General features: G+C 60.6%; 5 protein-coding genes across 20 annotated transcripts in view; 1 reads left to right on the forward strand and 4 right to left on the reverse strand.

Annotated features, from left to right (window-relative positions):
• Nucleotides 1-19,358, forward strand: part of LOC112982207 (ubiquitin-associated protein 2-like) — a 225,542-nt gene that overhangs the window by 102,184 nt on the left and 104,000 nt on the right. The window lies entirely within an intron of this gene.
• On the reverse strand, nucleotides 2,770-3,416 carry LOC135324239 (interferon-like). The gene has a single exon (XM_064500057.1). The coding sequence runs from the start codon at nucleotides 3,414-3,416 to the stop codon at nucleotides 2,838-2,840; it is 579 nt and encodes a 192-aa protein (XP_064356127.1). The 3' UTR covers nucleotides 2,770-2,837.
• Nucleotides 6,590-7,120, reverse strand: LOC135324240 (interferon-like; the record flags this gene model as incomplete). The annotated part of the gene is made up of 1 exon (XM_064500058.1): nucleotides 6,590-7,120. A coding segment is annotated over exon 1 (531 nt), but the record flags the coding sequence as incomplete, so codon positions are not given.
• LOC135324249 (interferon-like) lies at nucleotides 10,812-11,458 on the reverse strand. The gene has a single exon (XM_064500117.1). The coding sequence runs from the start codon at nucleotides 11,456-11,458 to the stop codon at nucleotides 10,880-10,882; it is 579 nt and encodes a 192-aa protein (XP_064356187.1). The 3' UTR covers nucleotides 10,812-10,879.
• Nucleotides 14,628-15,158, reverse strand: LOC135324250 (interferon-like; the record flags this gene model as incomplete). The annotated part of the gene is made up of 1 exon (XM_064500119.1): nucleotides 14,628-15,158. A coding segment is annotated over exon 1 (531 nt), but the record flags the coding sequence as incomplete, so codon positions are not given.

A 19,358-nucleotide genomic window follows, 5' to 3' on the forward strand; every position in this document is an offset into this window, starting at 1 on the left:
TGTGTCCGTGCGAGCGGAGTCTGGCTCTGCCTTCTCTGCCTGCTTGCCTGCAGTGTGCATCGAGAGGCCGAGAATGGCCCTTGGCGGGGATGGTGGTATGGTTCTGTTGGGAGGAGGCGTGGGGAGGTGTGTGGTGCAGGGCAGAGGTGGAAGGAGGGTTGTTCGGAGGGGGTTGTTGGTGTGTGAGGTGTTTGTGCAGCGTGGTGTTGAGAAGGGTGAAAGCTGGAGGGGAGAGGGCATGGCGCCTGTGGGTACCACATTTGAGCGTGCAAGTGTCATTGTGGGAAGGCGTTGGTCGCCGTTTGGAGTGGTAGTGCAGAGTCGGTGCAGAGCTGCAGAGGTGTGAGCTGTGTGGGATGACGGAGAGGTGGTTGGTCAGGTTGTTGAATTGGAGAGGTGGAGCAGAGGGCAAGCGCCTGGGAAGCCCGGAGAGCGTGGGCTGGGGTGGAGGCGGGGTTGTGCTGTGTGTGCAGGGGAGTGTTGAGCGCGTGGAGGTCTGGAGCGGGACAGGTGGCGAAGCAGGCCGGAGTTTGCGGGGCGAGGCTGAGGGGAGAGATGAGGAGAGGTGGTGGTGGAGTGGGGGTGTGCTACAGGCGTAGTGCTGAAGAGTGAGGGGCAGATGCTGCCTTGCTTTGGGAGGAGGAGAGAGCCGGGGAGTGAGAGGTGCTGGTCGTCCCGGTTGACTTGCAGCCCCCGAGTAGGTGCTGGAAGGGACAATAGGGGTGGTTGCCAGGTGTCCTGGGGGTTGCTGGGGCGCGTTGAAGAGAATCTGGTCCCGGTGGTGATGTGGCGAGCTGGCGTGTTGGAGCCGCTAGTGAGGCAGAAGGAAGAGGCGTTGGCTGGTGCAAAGGGGTGGGGAAGCGCCTCGGTGTGGCGCGGGGCCACGGAGAGCTGTGTGATCTTCCAGGAGTGCCTGCTGGGAGCCCGTGAATGGTCTGTGGCGATGTGGGGCCCGTGGAGGAGTCGTGGCAGGCGGGCAGTGTGGGTGAAGATGGCGCTGTTGGCCAAGCAAGAGGGGAGAGCAGAGGTGGTGTTGGGAGAGCGAGGAGAGGCTGCTTGGGAGGGGAATGGAGAGCCTGTGTGGGCGTGTAGGGTTGGAGTCAGGCAAGGCCAAGGTGAGGTGGAGCTGGAAGGAGAAGGGTTTCTGCAGGTCGCTGGGTGATCAGCGTCAGGCTAAGGAGAGCATGGGCGCGTGTCTGCCTGGGTACGGGAAGGTAGTGAGAAGGGCTTGGGAAGAGGCTGAGGTCCTGGGAGCCTGTTGTGTGCTGGTTGTTGTTGGTAAGGCTTGTGCTTGGGCCTCGCAAGTGTGTGGGGCTGTTTGGAGAGGCTGTGTGGGAGTGAAGGTGTGCTCACGGGTCGGGGAAGGAAGAGGCGGGGGTCCGTTAAGGCCCTTGGGTGTGCAGGAGTGCCTGTGAGCACATGGGATGCGGCCGTGGGTGTTGAAGGAGGTGTTGGACGTCTTTGGGAGGGCGCTGCGTCTCCCTGTTGCGAGGTGCTTTTGGCCATTGGAGGAGGTCAGTGCCGAGTGGCAAAAGGCAGGCGTTGGTGCCGTGCTGGCGAAGGGCGAGGGGGAGGATGGAGGGAAGCGGAGGCCGTCGAGGCTGCAGGCAGTTGCTGGGCTGTTTCTGGCGGCGGTTTGTCTGGGCGGGTATTTCTGAAGAGCTGAGTGCTGTGGAGGGAGGCAGGCTGCGTTTTGCAAGGGCAGGTGCTGCGTGCCTGGGATGCTGGGTTGGTAGAAGGAGGTGAGCGGTGGTGTTGAGCAGGGTGGAGCAGTGGGTGTTGTATGCGGTGATTTTGGGAAGGCCTTTGACGGAGTCTTGCCTGTTTTGCCTGCTGCCCCATTGGTGAGGTGTGTGCTGCAGCGGTGGAGGAGGAGGTGGGTGTGCGGCGAAGGGGAATGGTGCTGTGGGAAGAGCTGCGGTCAGTGGTGCAGGGCATGGTGTTGGCAGGCAGTAAGTGGTGGGGTGCCTGGCGTCTGGGTGGGTGTTGGGGCCAGAGCTGTTTGCTGCGTGTGCTGCCACCGCGGGTGATGGGACGGCTGGCTCTGCGGAGGGTTGCGGCGGCCAGCGCCGCAGCAGAGCGGAGCGATGAATGTGCTGGAGGGCAGGGCTGCTGCTGAGCGGGGGGACCTGGAGAGGCGGGAGAAGTAGATGGTGTGGTGGGAAGCTGCTGAAGTTGAAGAAGGGCCAGTGCAAGGTCTTGCGCGTGGGATGGCCTAAGCTGCTGTCCCCGTACAGGAGGCGTCCCAGCCTCCTGTGGACATGGAGGCGAGCACCCCGATGTCCTGCGAGCTGTTTGGAGGAGGGAGTTGGAGCAGGGGATGCCTGGCGGTGGCTTCCCCCTGGAATGATCACGCTATGATTGTGTGAGGTCCGTGGCGCCCGAGTTTTTACAAAAGGTCTTTATTTGCCTCGAATAAATAGCAGAATAAATAGAGCAAAACAATTATGAGAATAAATAGAATAATTTAAATAAATAGGTGTGTGTTTTGGCGGTGAGGGTCTGGGTAAGTTGCTGGCGTCAGTTGCTTCCCTTGGTGAGGGGTGTGGAGAGTGCAGAGGGCGAGATGTGTTGGCAGCTCTCCTTGTCGCTGGTTGTCTGTGTTTGCCATCGGTGGGTGGCTCTGTGGGAGCAGGCGTGGGTGTGGGGTGCGTGGGGCGACGTTGGTGCGCGGGGTGCTGAAGCGTGGGCGTGCTTGTTCACGGTGCCGCTGGGCTCTGCGCGGTGGTGGTGTTGGTGGTGTTGGTGGTGTTGGGATGGTGTGGGTGTTGTGGGGGGCAGGCGAGGAGGGTGCTGTGGGAGTGATGGGTGCGGGGTGCGTGGGTCCGTGGTTGTGGCTAATCTGCCATGGTGCGGGTGAGGTTGTGGATGCGCTGGAAGCAGGTGTGAGCTTGGAGGCGGACGTTGTCCCAGGCGCAGGGGCTGTGGTGGTGGGTGCGGAGGAAGTCCTGGATGCGCCGGAAGTATCTGGTGATGCTGAGCCAGGGGTTGCGGGGCCCTTGGCTTTTGAAATGGGTGTCGTCGCCAGGGAGGCATTGCTGGAGGTGTTGGATTTGGTCGTGGAGCTGGTTGAGGAGCTGTTGGTGTGCGTGGGTGTCCCAGTGCGCGGGGATGGTTTCATTGCTGAGAGTGGTGAAGAGGTGCTGGAGGATGCGGAGGACGGCGGTGGCGGCTTGTTGTGGGGCGTGGATTGCCAGGAGGGTGTTGGGGAAGGAGAAAGGCTCGTTGTGTTGGGCGCAGGGCTGCGGCGGGCTGGGAGCCATGTCGTTGAGGAGCTGGAGGCTGTGCCAGTTGAAGGTGCTCTGTTGGGTGCGGAGGTTGGCGCAGCCGAGGGCAGTGGCGAGAGCGGGCAGGAGGAGCAGGAGCACGGGGGTGCCATGCCACAGGCAGGGGTGTTGTGTTGCAGGCGCAGGCATGGTGGTGTGTTTGGTGGTGCGGTGCAGGAGGCTTGTCAGCCTTGGTGGTGTTGGCGAGCGGTGTGCTTGAGGCTGTGCTGTGTGCCTATCTTTATTTGGTGCGGCATCTTTCCCTTTTCCGTTTTCTAGTTGTGAGGAATTTCCTGCTCTCGTTTTCGGTTTTGGTTGTTGGCTTTGGTGGCTTTTGCGGTGTTTGCGGAAGTGCGCTTGTGGGTCCGCGGTGCCTTGGAGGGCGGTGGTTATGCTTGCGTGGTGCTGTGGTTGGTGTTTTGGGGACAGGTGTGTTTGGGGTGGGGTGTCTGGCTGTTGCCTTGTTGTGTTTGCGTGGGGGATGTGAAAGTGCCCGTGGTGGAGGCCTTTGGGGCAGCTGTGCTGGTGGGGGTGTGTTGGGGTGTTTCCCTTTCGCCTTGCTGGTGTGGTGTGGTGGCCGCTTAGTGCGTTTGAATTTCCCTGCCTCCCCAGCTCTGTTTTCTTGATGTAATGTCCTCGCATTCGTTGTGTTGCTTTTGCTTTCAGGCTGCCGGTTCTTTTTGTTTTCCTGTTAGCGTGTGAGTGCTCTTCGTGCTCTGGGAGTGTTGCCGTGTGCCATATTTTGGGGGAGCGTTGGGAGGCGTGTGGTGCAGCCTGGTGCGGCGGGCAGGTTGTTGTAGAGGAGGTGGCTCAGGGCCTCGTGCAGTTGCACTTTACGTATCTGCAGAGATGGAGATTCGCACAGCCTTCCCAACTCATGTTGCGGCGCTCTTTCCCCTTTCTTGTGAAGGTGATAGTAGTTTTTTTTCTTCCTCTTGTTTTTGCCTTTCCCGTGTTCGGACTTGTGCCCTCAACTCTCATGCTGTCTGTTTTTGTGTCGGAGAAGAGTCTGGCTCAGTCGTTGGTGCGTGCTTGCGTGAGGTGTCTGAAGGGAGCAGTAAGGTCTGCCGTGGCCAGGCTTAGGGGAGACTTGTGGTTAGCAGGGACGTCAGGAGGTGTTCAGCGTGCCCTGGGGCTCGCTTGTGCTTCCGAGGGCTCTTGCTGTGTCCCCGAATGTATGTGGTGCCGTGTGTTTCCCTTCCTTGCTCTGCGGCTGCATGCGGTGTGCCGTTTTGCGTTTGTCCTTCTGCATGTCGTTGTAGGGATGGCGAGGTGGTGGAAGTGCATGGCCGTTGTGGCCCTGCCAGCGAGCAAGGAGCGCGGTGTCCTTCGGCCACGCAGTGTTTGACGTGCGGGGGGAGTGCAGAGCAGGCTTAGCTTTGGGGTTGTGCTGGCCTGGCTTAGTTGTGGGGTGGGGGAGGGAAGCAGCTAGGGCAGAGGGAGGCTTTTGGGTTAGTGGTGGCCCTGGTGTTTGGAGGGCGATGGAAGAGCTGGTGCCTGGGCAGCCCTCTTGGCGTGGTCTGCTGCTGTTGCGCTGCTCTGTGCTTGCTGGGTAGGAGAGGCCCTCGTTGTAGGCGCGGGTGGTGGTGTTTGGGGGATGTTGCTTTTTGCTTGCTGAGGACGTGCTGGGATGAAGAAAGGCAGCACTAGCGTGCTCTGTGCTGCGAGGCAGGTGCCCAGTTGGCCCCGTGGTTGCTGGTGTGTGAGCTGTGGCGTGAGTGGGAGAGGCCTGGAGGGGCCCTGGTGCTTGTAGCTGTGGAGGCGCTGCTGGGTGCCCTGCTGCTGTTTTGTGTGGCCTTTGGGGCTCTTCCTGGGGGACCTGGTAGCCCCAGGGTGCCGCTGCTTGTGTAAACGCCACTGCAGGCTTTGATGGGTGCCCTGGTGGCTTCTTGGGGGCGAGCCTTGTGGGTGGTGTGGCGTGGCGGAAAGCTTTGTGTGTCGGCGAGAGGTTTGGTTGTGATGGAGGGGTGGTTTGTGGGTGTGGGGTGTAAGTGTGTGTGGGTGTGGTGCCTTGTGTCTGGGAGAGGGTTGGGAAGGGAGCGGGAGTGTGTTGGGAGGTGAGGAGAGCTTGGGGCAGGCGGTGTTGAGGTGGTGAGTTGTGGAGGCTGCGGGATGGTTGTTGGGCAAGGGCAGGAGCAGTGAAGGAGCGGAGGGAGCAGAGCCTTGCGCTGTGGCCCGTGTTGGGTGGGGTGGGCGGGGTGGGCTTGAGGCGTGAGAGCCGCGTGGCTCGGCAGGCCCCAGGTTGGTTTGTGTTGGGAACCGCGTTGCGGGACAGGCGTGACGTTGAGCATGTGGGTGCAGGCCCCCGTGAGCGTGTGGCTTCAGTGGGAGAGCCCTGGGGGCTTGGAGGGCTGCGGTGGCATGTAGGGGTGAGGGTGAAGCTGTTCGCAGCCCTCTCGCAGGCTTGTAGTAGTGGGCTGGGCACTGTTTTGCGGGGGCTGCAGTCTCGGGGTGTTGCCTTTGATGTGAAGAGCCGTGGCCCTTGGAGTGTTCCCCCGCCTGCCCCTGGAAGGGTGGTCTTTGCTCGGCCTGCCTGCTTGGTGGCCAGGTCTTGCTGTGGGGTTGTGCTCAAGGGGCTTTGGGGGCCTGTGCTCAAGGGGCTTTGGGGGCCTCTGCTCATGGCAGCACAGAGCAGGCGGAGCGGGCTGTTGGTGAGGGAGAGAAGCTTGCAGAGAGTGGGCTGCAGGAGGGAGGGTCCTTCCTGCCTGCATTTGTGGGTCTTGCCTTTTCCCACGTAGTTTATTCCTGATGACCGCCTTTTATTTTTACCAAAGGTCTTTATTTCCATAGAAAGAATAAATACGAAATAAATAAATAAATAAATAAATAAAATGTGTTAATAGATAGTGAGGGGCGGGTGAGAGTCTTTAGCAGTTGGGCTTGGGACCTTTGTGTCCATCAGAGGAGGTCGCAGTGCAGAAGGGATGTCGAACGCGCTGGGTAATAACTGCTGGCCCTTCTGCGCTAGCTTCGCTGCTGTGCCTTGATGTGAGGCGCGTCTGTGCCTTGCTCTAGCTTCCTTTGCATGGAAGTTGAGGGCGTGGGGAGCGCAGGGTGGTGTGGGTGTGCGGGCTGTGCCGCAGCCTGGCTCCCGCGTGGTGGTGGTGCTGCTGGGTTCAGCGCTGTCCTGCCTGTTTCCCAGGCGTCGTGGAGCCCCGTGTGGCAGAGGGCAGAGTGGTGCCGCTGAATCCGAGTGCTGGCTGTAGATGCCTCTCGTGGCTTGGTGTCTTCTGGCTGTCATTGGGGACAGTGTTTGGAGGAGGATGGGTTTGGAGGGAGGGAGCCGAGTGGCCTGCCATTCTCCGCGTCAGCTTGTGGATGTGTTGGAAGCAAGTCTGCGCTATGAGGCGGACGTTTTCCCAGGCGCAGGGGCTGTGGTTGTGGGTGTGGAGGAATTTCTGGATGTGGTGGAAGTATCTGGTGATGTTGAGGTTGCGGGGCCCTTGGCTTTTGAAAAGCCTGCTGCCAGCTGTGAGGCATTGCTGGAGGTGTTGGATTTGATGCTGAAGCTGGTTGAGGAGCTTGGTTCTGTTGTGCCAGTGCGCGGGGGTGTTTTCTTCGCTGAGAGTGGTGAAGAGGTGGTTGAGGGTGCGGAGGATGGCGGCGGTGGCTTGTTGTGGGTTGTGGATTGCCAGGAGGGTGTCGGGGAAGGGGAGAGGCTCGTCGTGTTGGGCGCAGGATGGAGGCGAGCTGGGAGCCATGTCTTTGAGGAGCTGGAGGCTGTGCCAGTTGAAGGTGCTCTGTTGGGTGCGGAGGTTGGCGCAGCCGAGGGCAGTGGCGAGAGCGGGCAGGAGGAGCAGGAGCACGGGGGTGCCATGCCACAGGCAGGGGTGTCGTGTTGCAGGCGCAGGCATGGTGGTGTGTTCGGTTGCGTGGTGGTGCGGTGCAGGAGGCTTGTCAGCCTTGGTGGTGTTGGCGAGCGGTGTGCTTGAGGCTGTGCTGTGTGCCTGTCTTTATTTGGTGCGGCATCTTTCCCTTTTCCGTTTTCTAGTTGCGAAGAATTTCCTGTTCTCGTTTTCGGTTTTGGTTGTTGGCTTTGGTGGCTTTTGCGGTGTTTGCGGAAGTGTGCTTGTGGGCCGGCGTGTTTGTGGTGTGTGGGGGAGGTCTGGCTGTTACCTTGTTGTGTTTGCATGGGGGATGTGAAAGTGCCCGTGGTGGAGGCCTTTGGGGCAGCTGTGCTGGTGGGGGTGTGTTGGGGTGTTTCCCTTTCGCCTTGCCGGTGTGGTGTGGTGGCCGCTTAGTGCGTTTGAATTTCCCTGCCTCCCCAGCTCTGTTTTCTTGATGAAATGTCCTCGCATTCGTTGTGTTGCTTTTGCTTTCAGGCTGCCGGTTCTTTTTGTTTTCCCGTTAGCGTGTGAGTGCTCTTCGTGCTCTGGGAGTGTTGCCGTGTGCCGTATTTTGGGGGAGCGTTGGGTGGCGTGTGGTGCAGCCTGGCACGTTGGGCAGGTTGCGTTAGAGGAGGTGGCTCAGGGCTTCGTGCAGTTGAGCTTTGAGTGTGTGCCTGGACGAAGGTGCCATAGTTTGTGTGCTGCCCTTTAGTGTGTTTGCGTCCCGCGATGGTTGGCGTGTGTGTGTGTGTGTGTGCGCGCGCGCGTGGGTGTTTTGTGCTGCTTGGGGAAGAAATTGTGGTGTTTGCGCTCCTGCCTTTGCGTGTGGTGGTGAGCGTGTGTCCGTGCGAGCGGAGTCTGGCTCTGCCTTCTCTGCCTGCTTGCCTGCAGTGTGCATCGAGAGGCCGAGAATGGCCCTTGGCGGGGATGGTGGTATGGTTCTGTTGGGAAGAGGCGTGGGGAGGTGTGTGGTGCAGGGCAGAGGTGGAAGGAGGGTTGTTCGGAGGGGGTTGTTGGTGTGTGAGGTGTTTGTGCAGCGTGGTGTTGAGAAGGGTGAAAGCTGGAGGGGAGAGGGCATGGCGCCTGTGGGTACCACATTTGAGCGTGCAAGTGTCATTGTGGGAAGGCGTTGGTCGCCGTTTGGAGTGGTAGTGCAGAGTCGGTGCAGAGCTGCAGAGGTGTGAGCTGTGTGGGATGACGGAGAGGTGGTTGGTCAGGTTGTTGAATTGGAGAGGTGGAGCGGAGGGCAAGTGCCTGGGAAGCCCGGAGAGCGTGGGCTGGGGTGGAGGCGGGGTTGTGCTGTGTGTGCAGGGGAGTGTTGAGCGCGTGGAGGTCTGGAGCGGGACAGGTGGCGAAGCAGGCCGGAGTTTGCGGGGCGAGGCTGAGGGGAGAGATGAGGAGAGGTGGTGGTGGAGTGGGGGTGTGCTGCAGGCGTAGTGCTGAAGAGTGAGGGGCAGATGCTGCCTTGCTTTGGGAGGAGGAGAGAGCCGGGGAGTGAGAGGTGCTGGTCGTCCCGGTTGACTTGCAGCCCCCGAGTAGGTGCTGGAAGGGACAATAGGGGTGGTTGCCAGGTATCCTGGGGGTTGCTGGGGCGCGTTGAATAGAATCTGGTCCCGGTGGTGATGGATGAAGTGCTGTGGCGAGCTGGCGTGTTGGAGCCGCTAGTGAGGCGGAAGGAAGAGGCGTTGGCTGGTGCAAAAGGGTGGGGAAGCGCCTCGGTGTGGTGCGGGGCCACGGAGAGCTGTGTGATCTTCCAGGAGTGCCTTCTGGGAGCCCGTGAATGGTCTGTGGCGATGTGGGGCCCGTGGAGGAGTCGTGGCAGGCGGGCAGTGTGGGTGAAGATGGCGCTGTTGGCCAAGCAAGAGGGGAGAGCAGAGGTGGTGTTGGGAGGGCGAGGAGAGGCTGCTTGGGAGGGGAATGGAGAGCCTGTGTGGGCGTGTAGGGTTGGAGTCAGGCAAGGCCAAGGTGAGGTGGAGCTGGAAGGAGAAGGGTTTCTGCAGGTCGCTGGGTGATCAGTGTCAGGCTAAGGAGAGCATGGGCGCGTGTCTGCCTGGGTACGGGAAGGTAGTGAGAAGGGCTTGGGAAGAGGCTGAGGTCCTGGGAGCCTGTTGTGTGCTGGTTGTTGTTGGTAAGGCTTGTGCTTGGGCCTCGCAAGTGTGTGGGGCTGTTTGGAGAGGCTGTGTGGGAGTGAAGGTGTGCGCACGGGTCGGGGAAGGAAGAGGCGGGGGTCCGTTAAGGCCCTTGGGTGTGCAGGAGTGCCTGTGAGCACATGGGATGCGGCCGTGGGTGTTGAAGGAGGTGTTGGACGTCTTTGGGAGGGCGCTGCGTCTCCCTGTTGCGAGGTGCTTTTGGCCATTGGAGGAGGTCGGTGCCGAGTGGCAAAAGGCAGGCGTTGGTGCCGTGCTGGCGAAGGGCGAGGGGGAGGATGGAGGGAAGCGGAGGCCGTCGAGGCTGCAGGCAGTTGCTGGGCTGTTTCTGGCGGCGGTTTGTCTGGGCGGGTATTTCTGAAGAGCTGAGTGCTGTGGAGGGAGGCAGGCTGCGTTTTGCAAGGGCAGGTGCTGCGTGCCTGGGATGCTGGGTTGGTAGAAGGAGGTGAGCGGTGGTGTTGAGCAGGGTGGAGCAGTGGGTGTTGTATGCGGTGATTTTGGGAAGGCCTTTGACGGAGTCTTGCCTGTTTTGCCTGCTGCCCCATTGGTGAGGTGTGTGCTGCAGCGGTGGAGGAGGAGGTGGGTGTGCGGCGAAGGGGAATGGTGCTGTGGGAAGAGCTGCGGTCAGTGGTGCAGGGCATGGTGTTGGCAGGCAGTAAGTGGTGGGGTGCCTGGCGTCTGGGTGGGTGTTGGGGCCAGAGCTGTTTGCTGCGTGTGCTGCCACCGCGGGTGATGGGACGGCTGGCTCTGCGGACGGTTGCGGCGGCCAGCGCCGCAGCGGAGCGGAGCGATGAATGTGCTGGAGGGCAGGGCTGCTGCTGAGCGGGGGGACCTGGAGAGGCGGGAGAAGTAGATGGTGTGGTGGGAAGCTGCTGAAGTTGAAGAAGGGCCAGTGCAAGGTCTTGCGCGTGGGATGGCCTAAGCCGCTGTCCCCGTACAGGAGGCGTCCCAGCCTCCTGTGGACATGGAGGCGAGCACCCCGATGTCCTGCGAGCTGTTTGGAGGAGGGAGTTGGAGCAGGGGACGCCTGGCGGTGGCTTCCCCCTGGAATGATCACGCTATGATTGTGTGAGGTCCGTGGCGCCCGAGTTTTTACAAAAGGTCTTTATTTGCCTCGAATAAATAGCAGAGTAAATAGAGCAAAACAATTATGAGAATAAATAGAATAATTTAAATAAATAGGTGTGTGTTTTGGCGGTGAGGGTCTGGGTAAGTTGCTGGTGTCAGTTGCTTCCCTTGGTGAGGGGTGTGGGGAGTGCAGAGGGCGAGATGTGTTGGCAGCTCTCCTTGTCGCTGGTTGTCTGTGTTTGCCATCGGTGGGTGGCTCTGTGGGAGCAGGCGTGGGTGTGGGGTGCGTGGGGCGACGTTGGTGCGCGGGGTGCTGAAGCGTGGGCGTGCTTGTTCACGGTGCCGCTGGGCTCTGCGCGGTGGTGGTGTTGGTGGTGTTGGTGGTGTTGGTGGTGTTGGTGGTGTTGGTGGTGTTGGTGGTGTTGGTGGTGTTGGTGGTGTTGGTGGTGTTGGTGGTGTTGGTGGTGTTGGTGGTGTTGGTGGTGTTGGGATGGTGTGGGTGTTGTGGGGGGCAGGCGAGGAGGGTGCTGTGGGAGTGATGGGTGCGGGGTGCGTGGGTCCGTGGTTGTGGCTAATCTGCCATGGTGCGGGTGAGGTTGTGGATGCGCTGGAAGCAGGTGTGAGCTTGGAGGCGGACGTTGTCCCAGGCGCAGGGGCTGTGGTGGTGGGTGCGGAGGAAGTCCTGGATGCGCCGGAAGTATCTGGTGATGCTGAGCCAGGGGTTGCGGGGCCCTTGGCTTTTGAAATGGGTGTCGTCGCCAGGGAGGCATTGCTGGAGGTGTTGGATTTGGTCGTGGAGCTGGTTGAGGAGCTGTTGGTGTGCGTGGGTGTCCCAGTGCGCAGGGATGGTTTCATTGCTGAGAGTGGTGAAGAGGTGCTGGAGGATGCGGAGGACGGCGGTGGCGGCTTGTTGTGGGGCGTGGATTGCCAGGAGGGTGTTGGGGAAGGAGAAAGGCTCGTTGTGTTGGGCGCAGGGCTGCGGCGGGCTGGGAGCCATGTCGTTGAGGAGCTGGAGGCTGTGCCAGTTGAAGGTGCTCTGTTGGGTGCGGAGGTTGGCGCAGCCGAGGGCAGTGGCGAGAGCGGGCAGGAGGAGCAGGAGCACGGGGGTGCCATGCCACAGGCAGGGGTGTCGTGTTGCAGGCGCAGGCATGGTGGTGTGTTTGGTGGTGCGGTGCAGGAGGCTTGTCAGCCTTGGTGGTGTTGGCGAGCGGTGTGCTTGAGGCTGTGCTGTGTGCCTATCTTTATTTGGTGCGGCATCTTTCCCTTTTCCGTTTTCTAGTTGTGAGGAATTTCCTGCTCTCGTTTTCGGTTTTGGTTGTTGGCTTTGGTGGCTTTTGCGGTGTTTGCGGAAGTGCGCTTGTGGGTCCGCGGTGCCTTGGAGGGCGGTGGTTATGCTTGCGTGGTGCTGTGGTTGGTGTTTTGGGGACAGGTGTGTTTGGGGTGGGGTGTCTGGCTGTTGCCTTGTTGTGTTTGCGTGGGGGATGTGAAAGTGCCCGTGGTGGAGGCCTTTGGGGCAGCTGTGCTGGTGGGGGTGTGTTGGGGTGTTTCCCTTTCGCCTTGCTGGTGTGGTGTGGTGGCCGCTTAGTGCGTTTGAATTTCCCTGCCTCCCCAGCTCTGTTTTCTTGATGTAATGTCCTCGCATTCGTTGTGTTGCTTTTGCTTTCAGGCTGCCGGTTCTTTTTGTTTTCCCGTTAGCGTGTGAGTGCTCTTCGTGCTCTGGGAGTGTTGCCGTGTGCCGTATTTTGGGGGAGCGTTGGGAGGCGTGTGGTGCAGCCTGGTGCGGCGGGCAGGTTGTTGTAGAGGAGGTGGCTCAGGGCCTCGTGCAGTTGCACTTTACGTATCTGCAGAGATGGAGATTCGCACAGCCTTCCCAACTCATGTTGCGGCGCTCTTTCCCCTTTCTTGTGAAGGTGATAGTAGTTTTTTTTCTTCCTCTTGTTTTTGCCTTTCCCGTGTTCGGACTTGTGCCCTCAACTCTCATGCTGTCTGTTTTTGTGTCGGAGAAGAGTCTGGCTCAGTCGTTGGTGCGTGCTTGCGTGAGGTGTCTGAAGGGAGCAGTAAGGTCTGCCGTGGCCAGGCTTAGGGGAGACTTGTGGTTAGCAGGGACGTCAGGAGGTGTTCAGCGTGCCCTGGGGCTCGCTTGTGCTTCCGAGGGCTCTTGCTGTGTCCCCGAATGTATGTGGTGCCGTGTGTTTCCCTTCCTTGCTCTGCGGCTGCATGCGGTGTGCCGTTTTGCGTTTGTCCTTCTGCATGTCGTTGTAGGGATGGCGAGGTGGTGGAAGTGCATGGCCGTTGTGGCCCTGCCAGCGAGCAAGGAGCGCGGTGTCCTTCGGCCACGCAGTGTTTGACGTGCGGGGGGAGTGCAGAGCAGGCTTAGCTTTGGGGTTGTGCTGGCCTGGCTTAGTTGTGGGGTGGGGGAGGGAAGCAGCTAGGGCAGAGGGAGGCTTTTGGGTTAGTGGTGGCCCTGGTGTTTGGAGGGCGATGGAAGAGCTGGTGCCTGGGCAGCCCTCTTGGCGTGGTCCGCTGCTGTTGCGCTGCTCTGTGCTTGCTGGGTAGGAGAGGCCCTCGTTGTAGGCGCGGGTGGTGGTGTTTGGGGGATGTTGCTTTTTGCTTGCTGAGGACGTGCTGGGATGAAGAAAGGCAGCACTAGCGTGCTCTGTGCTGCGAGGCAGGTGCCCAGTTGGCCCTGTGGTTGCTGGTGTGTGAGCTGTGGCGTGAGTGGGAGAGGCCTGGAGGGGCCCTGGTGCTTGTAGCTGTGGAGGCGCTGCTGGGTGCCCTGCTGCTGTTTTGTGTGGCCTTTGGGGCTCTTCCTGGGGGACCTGGTAGCCCCAGGGTGCCGCTGCTTGTGTAAACGCCACTGCAGGCTTTGATGGGTGCCCTGGTGGCTTCTTGGGGGCGAGCCTTGTGGGTGGTGTGGCGTGGCGGAAAGCTTTGTGTGTCGGCGAGAGGTTTGGTTGTGATGGAGGGGTGGTTTGTGGGTGCGGGGTGTAAGTGTGTGTGGGTGTGGTGCCTTGTGTCTGGGAGAGGGTTGGGAAGGGAGCGGGAGTGTGTTGGGAGGTGAGGAGAGCTTGGGGCAGGCGGTGTTGAGGTGGTGAGTTGTGGAGGCTGCGGGATGGTTGTTGGGCAAGGGCAGGAGCAGTGAAGGAGCGGAAGGAGCAGAGCCTTGCGCTGTGGCCCGTGTTGGGTGGGGTGGGCGGGGTGGGCTTGAGGCGTGAGAGCCGCGTGGCTCGGCAGGCCCCGGGTTGGTTTGTGTTGGGAACCGCGTTGCGGGACGGGCGTGACGTTGAGCATGTGGGTGCAGGCCCCCGTGAGCGTGTGGCTTCAGTGGGAGAGCCCTGGGGGCTTGGAGGGCTGCGGTGGCATGTAGGGGTGAGGGTGAAGCTGTTCGCAGCCCTCTCGCAGGCTTGTAGTAGTGGGCTGGGCACTGTTTTGCGGGGCCTGCAGTCTCGGGTTGTCGCCTTTGATGTGAAGAGCCGTGGCCCTTGGAGTGTTCCCCCGCCTGCCCCTGGAAGGGTGGTCTTTGCTCGGCCTGCCTGCTTGGTGGCCAGGTCTTGCTGTGGGGTTGTGCTCAAGGGGCTTTGGGGGCCTGTGCTTAAGGGGCTTTGGGGGCCTCTGCTCATGGCAGCACAGAGCAGGCGGAGCGGGCTGTTGGTGAGGGAGAGAGGCTTGCAGAGAGTGGGCTGCAGGAGGGAGGGTCCTTCCTGCCTGCATTTGTGGGTCTTGCCTTTTCCCACGTAGTTTATTCCTGATGACCACCTTTTATTTTTACCAAAGGTCTTTATTTCCATAGAAAGAATAAATACGAAATAAATAAATAAATAAATAAAATGTGTTAATAGATAGTGAGGGGCGGGTGAGAGTCTTTAGCAGTTGGGCTTGGGACCTTTGTGTCCATCAGAGGAGGTCGCAGTGCAGAAGGGATGTCGAACGCGCTGGGTAATAACTGCTGGCCCTTCTGCGCTAGCTTCGCTGCTGTGCCTTGATGTGAGGCGCGTCTGTGCCTTGCTCTAGCTTCCTTTGCATGGAAGTTGAGGGCGTGGGGAGCGCAGGGTGGTGTGGGTGTGCGGGCTGTGCCGCAGCCTGGCTCCCGCGTGGTGGTGGTGCTGCTGGGTTCAGCGCTGTCCTGCCTGTTTCCCAGGCGTCGTGGAGCCCCGTGTGGCAGAGGGCAGAGTGGTGCCGCTGAATCCGAGTGCTGGCTGTAGATGCCTCGCGTGGCTTGGTGTCTTCTGGCTGTCATTGGGGACAGTGTTTGGAGGAGGATGGGTTTGGAGGGAGGGAGCCGAGTGGCCTGCCATTCTCCGCGTCAGCTTGTGGATGTGTTGGAAGCAAGTCTGCGCTATGAGGCGGACGTTTTCCCAGGCGCAGGGGCTGTGGTTGTGGGTGTGGAGGAATTTCTGGATGTGGTGGAAGTATCTGGTGATGTTGAGGTTGCGGGGCCCTTGGCTTTTGAAATGCCTGCTGCCAGCTGTGAGGCATTGCTGGAGGTGTTGGATTTGATGCTGAAGCTGGTTGAGGAGCTTGGTTCTGTTGTGCCAGTGCGCGGGGGTGTTTTCTTCGCTGAGAGTGGTGAAGAGGTGGTTGAGGGTGCGGTGGATGGCGGCGGTGGCTTGTTGTGGGTTGTGGATTGCCAGGAGGGTGTCGGGGAAGGGGAGAGGCTTGTCGTGTTGGGCGCAGGATGGAGGCGAGCTGGGAGCCATGTCTTTGAGGAGCTGGAGGCTGTGCCAGTTGAAGGTGCTCTGTTGGGTGCGGAGGTTGGCGCAGCCGAGGGCAGTGGCGAGAGCGGGCAGGAGGAGCAGGAGCACGGGGGTGCCATGCCACAGGCAGGGGTGTCGTGTTGCAGGCGCAGGCATGGTGGTGTGTTCGGTTGCGCGGTGGTGCGGTGCAGGAGGCTTGTCAGCCTTGGTGGTGTTGGCGAGCGGTGTGCTTGAGGCTGTGCTGTGTGCCCGTCTTTATTTGGTGCGGCATCTTTCCCTTTTCCGTTTTCTAGTTGCGAAGAATTTCCTGTTCTCGTTTTCGGTTTTGGTTGTTGGCTTTGGTGGCTTTTGCGGTGTTTGCGGAAGTGTGCTTGTGGGCCGGCGTGTTTGTGGTGTGTGGGGGAGGTCTGGCTGTTACCTTGTTGTGTTTGCATGGGGGATGTGAAAGTGCCCGTGGTGGAGGCCTTTGGGGCAGCTGTGCTGGTGGGGGTGTGTTGGGGTGTTTCCCTTTCGCCTTGCTGTTGTGGTGTGGTGGCTGCTTAGTGCGTTTGAATTTCCCTGCCTCCCCAGCTCTGTTTTCTTGATGTAATGTCCTCGCATTCGTTGTGTTGCTTTTGCTTTCAGGCTGCCGGTTCTTTTTGTTTTCCCGTTAGCGTGTGAGTGCTCTTCGTGCTCTGGGAGTGTTGCCGTGTGCCGTATTTTGGGGGAGCGTTGGGTGGCGTGTGGTGCAGCCTGGCACGTTGGGCAGGTTGCGTTAGAGGAGGTGGCTCAGGGCTTCGTGCAGTTGAGCTTTGAGTGTGTGCCTGGACGAAGGTGCCATAGTTTGTGTGCTGCCCTTTAGTGTGTTTGCGTCCCGCGATGGTTGGCGTGTGTGTGTGTGTGCGCGCGTGCGTGGGTGTTTTGTGCTGCTTGGGGAAGAAATTGTGGTGTTTGCGCTCCTGCCTTTGCGTGTGGTGGTGAGCGTGTGTCCGTGCGAGCGGAGTCTGGCTCTGCCTTCTCTGCCTGCTTGCCTGCAGTGTGCATCGAGAGGCCGAGAATGGCCCTTGGCGGGGATGGTGGTATGGTTCTGTTGGGAAGAGGCGTGGGGAGGTGTGTGGTGCAGGGCAGAGGTGGAAGGAGGGTTGTTCGGAGGGGGTTGTTGGTGTGTGAGGTGTTTGTGCAGCGTGGTGTTGAGAAGGGTGAAAGCTGGAGGGGAGAGGGCATGGCGCCTGTGGGTACCACATTTGAGCGTGCAAGTGTCATTGTGGGAAGGCGTTGGTCGCCGTTTGGAGTGGTAGTGCAGAGTCGGTGCAGAGCTGCAGAGGTGTGAGCTGTGTGGGATGACGGAGAGGTGGTTGGTCAGGTTGTTGAATTGGAGAGGTGGAGCGGAGGGCAAGCGCCTGGGAAGCCCGGAGAGCGTGGGCTGGGGTGGAGGCGGGGTTGTGCTGTGTGTGCAGGGGAGTGTTGAGCGCGTGGAGGTCTGGAGCGGGACAGGTGGCGAAGCAGGCCGGAGTTTGCGGGGCGAGGCTGAGGGGAGAGATGAGGAGAGGTGGTGGTGGAGTGGGGGTGTGCTGCAGGCGTAGTGCTGAAGAGTGAGGGGCAGATGCTGCCTTGCTTTGGGAGGAGGAGAGAGCCGGGGAGTGAGAGGTGCTGGTCGTCCCGGTTGACTTGCAGCCCCCGAGTAGGTGCTGGAAGGGACAATAGGGGTGGTTGCCAGGTGTCCTGGGGGTTGCTGGGGCGCGTTGAATAGAATCTGGTCCCGGTGGTGATGGATGAAGTGCTGTGGCGAGCTGGCGTGTTGGAGCCGCTAGTGAGGCGGAAGGAAGAGGCGTTGGCTGGTGCAAAGGGGTGGGGAAGCGCCTCGGTGTGGCGCGGGGCCACGGAGAGCTGTGTGATCTTCCAGGAGTGCCTTCTGGGAGCCCGTGAATGGTCTGTGGCGATGTGGGGCCCGTGGAGGAGTCGTGGCAGGCGGGCAGTGTGGGTGAAGATGGCGCTGTTGGCCAAGCAAGAGGGGAGAGCAGAGGTGGTGTTGGGAGGGCGAGGAGAGGCTGCTTGGGAGGGGAATGGAGAGCCTGTGTGGGCGTGTAGGGTTGGAGTCAGGCAAGGCCAAGGTGAGGTGGAGCTGGAAGGAGAAGGGTTTCTGCAGGTCGCTGGGTGATCAGTGTCAGGCTAAGGAGAGCATGGGCGCGTGTCTGCCTGGGTACGGGAAGGTTAGTGAGAAGGGCTTGGGAAGAGGCTGAGGTCCTGGGAGCCTGTTGTGTGCTGGTTGTTGTTGGTAAGGCTTGTGCTTGGGCCTCGCAAGTGTGTGGGGCTGTTTGGAGAGGCTGTGTGGGAGTGAAGGTGTGCGCACGGGTCGGGGAAGGAAGAGGCGGGGGTCCGTTAAGGCCCTTGGGTGTGCAGGAGTGCCTGTGAGCACATGGGATGCGGCCGTGGGTGTTGAAGGAGGTGTTGGACGTCTTTGGGAGGGCGCTGCGTCTCCCTGTTGCGAGGTGCTTTTGGCCATTGGAGGAGGTCGGTGCCGAGTGGCAAAAGGCAGGCGTTGGTGCCGTGCTGGCGAAGGGCGAGGGGGAGGATGGAGGGAAGCGGAGGCCGTCGAGGCTGCAGGCAGTTGCTGGGCTGTTTCTGGCGGCGGTTTGTCTGGGCGGGTATTTCTGAAGAGCTGAGTGCTGTGGAGGGAGGCAGGCTGCGTTTTGCAAGGGCAGGTGCTGCGTGCCTGGGATGCTGGGTTGGTAGAAGGAGGTGAGCGGTGGTGTTGAGCAGGGTGGAGCAGTGGGTGTTGTATGCGGTGATTTTGGGAAGGCCTTTGACGGAGTCTTGCCTGTTTTGCCTGCTGCCCCATTGGTGAGGTGTGTGCTGCAGCGGTGGAGGAGGAGGTGGGTGTGCGGCGAAGGGGAATGGTGCTGTGGGAAGAGCTGCGGTCAGTGGTGCAGGGCATGGTGTTGGCAGGCAGTAAGTGGTGGGGTGCCTGGCGTCTGGGTGGGTGTTGGGGCCAGAGCTGTTTGCTGCGTGTGCTGCCACCGCGGGTGATGGGACGGCTGGCTCTGCGGACGGTTGCGGCGGCCAGCGCCGCAGCGGAGCGGAGCGATGAATGTGCTGGAGGGCAGGGCTGCTGCTGAGCGGGGGGACCTGGAGAGGCGGGAGAAGTAGATGGTGTGGTGGGAAGCTGCTGAAGTTGAAGAAGGGCCAGTGCAAGGTCTTGCGCGTGGGATGGCCTAAGCCGCTGTCCCCGTACAGGAGGCGTCCCAGCCTCCTGTGGACATGGAGGCGAGCACCCCGATGTCCTGCGAGCTGTTTGGAGGAGGGAGTTGGAGCAGGGGACGCCTGGCGGTGGCTTCCCCCTGGAATGATCACGCTATGATTGTGTGAGGTCCGTGGCGCCCGAGTTTTTACAAAAGGTCTTTATTTGCCTCGAATAAATAGCAGAATAAATAGAGCAAAACAATTATGAGAATAAATAGAATAATTTAAATAAATAGGTGTGTGTTTTGGCGGTGAGGGTCTGGGTAAGTTGCTGGCGTCAGTTGCTTCCCTTGGTGAGGGGTGTGGGGAGTGCAGAGGGTGAGATGTGTTGGCAGCTCTCCTTGTCGCTGGTTGTCTGTGTTTGCCATCGGTGGGTGGCTCTGTGGGAGCAGGCGTGGGTGTGGGGTGCGTGGGGCGACGTTGGTGCGCGGGGTGCTGAAGCGTGGGCGTGCTTGTTCACGGTGCCGCTGGGCTCTGCGCGGTGGTGGTGTTGGTGGTGTTGGTGGTGTTGGGATGGTGTGGGTGTTGTGGGGGGCAGGCGAGGAGGGTGCTGTGGGAGTGATGGGTGCGGGGTGCGTGGGTCCGTGGTTGTGGCTAATCTGCCATGGTGCGGGTGAGGTGGTGGATGCGCTGGAAGCAGGTGTGAGCTTGGAGGCGGACGTTGTCCCAGGCGCAGGGGCTGTGGTGGTGGGTGCGGAGGAAGTCCTGGATGCGCCGGAAGTATCTGGTGATGCTGAGCCAGGGGTTGCGGGGCCCTTGGCTTTTGAAATGGGTGTCGTCGCCAGGGAGGCATTGCTGGAGGTGTTGGATTTGGTCGTGGAGCTGGTTGAGGAGCTGTTGGTGTGCGTGGGTGTCCCAGTGCGCGGGGATGGTTTCATTGCTGAGAGTGGTGAAGAGGTGCTGGAGGATGCGGAGGACGGCGGTGGCGGCTTGTTGTGGGGCGTGGATTGCCAGGAGGGTGGGCCTCTGCTCATGGCAGCACAGAGCAGGCGGAGCGGGCTGTTGGTGAGGGAGAGAGGCTTGCAGAGAGTGGGCTGCAGGAGGGAGGGTCCTTCCTGCCTGCATTTGTGGGTCTTGCCTTTTCCCACGTAGTTTATTTCTGATGACCGCCTTTTATTTTTACCAAAGGTCTTTATT

The sequence above is a fragment of the Dromaius novaehollandiae genome, chromosome W, assembly GCF_036370855.1.
Source record: "Dromaius novaehollandiae isolate bDroNov1 chromosome W, bDroNov1.hap1, whole genome shotgun sequence".
NCBI classification, from domain to species: Eukaryota; Metazoa; Chordata; class Aves; order Casuariiformes; family Dromaiidae; genus Dromaius; species Dromaius novaehollandiae.

Bases quoted from the DNA above. Each gene is read 5' to 3' on its own strand.
- LOC135324239 (XM_064500057.1), bottom strand. From the start codon at position 3,416: ATGCCTGCGCCTGCAACACAACACCCCTGCCTGTGGCATGGCACCCCC.
- LOC135324249 (XM_064500117.1), bottom strand. From the start codon at position 11,458: ATGCCTGCGCCTGCAACACGACACCCCTGCCTGTGGCATGGCACCCCC.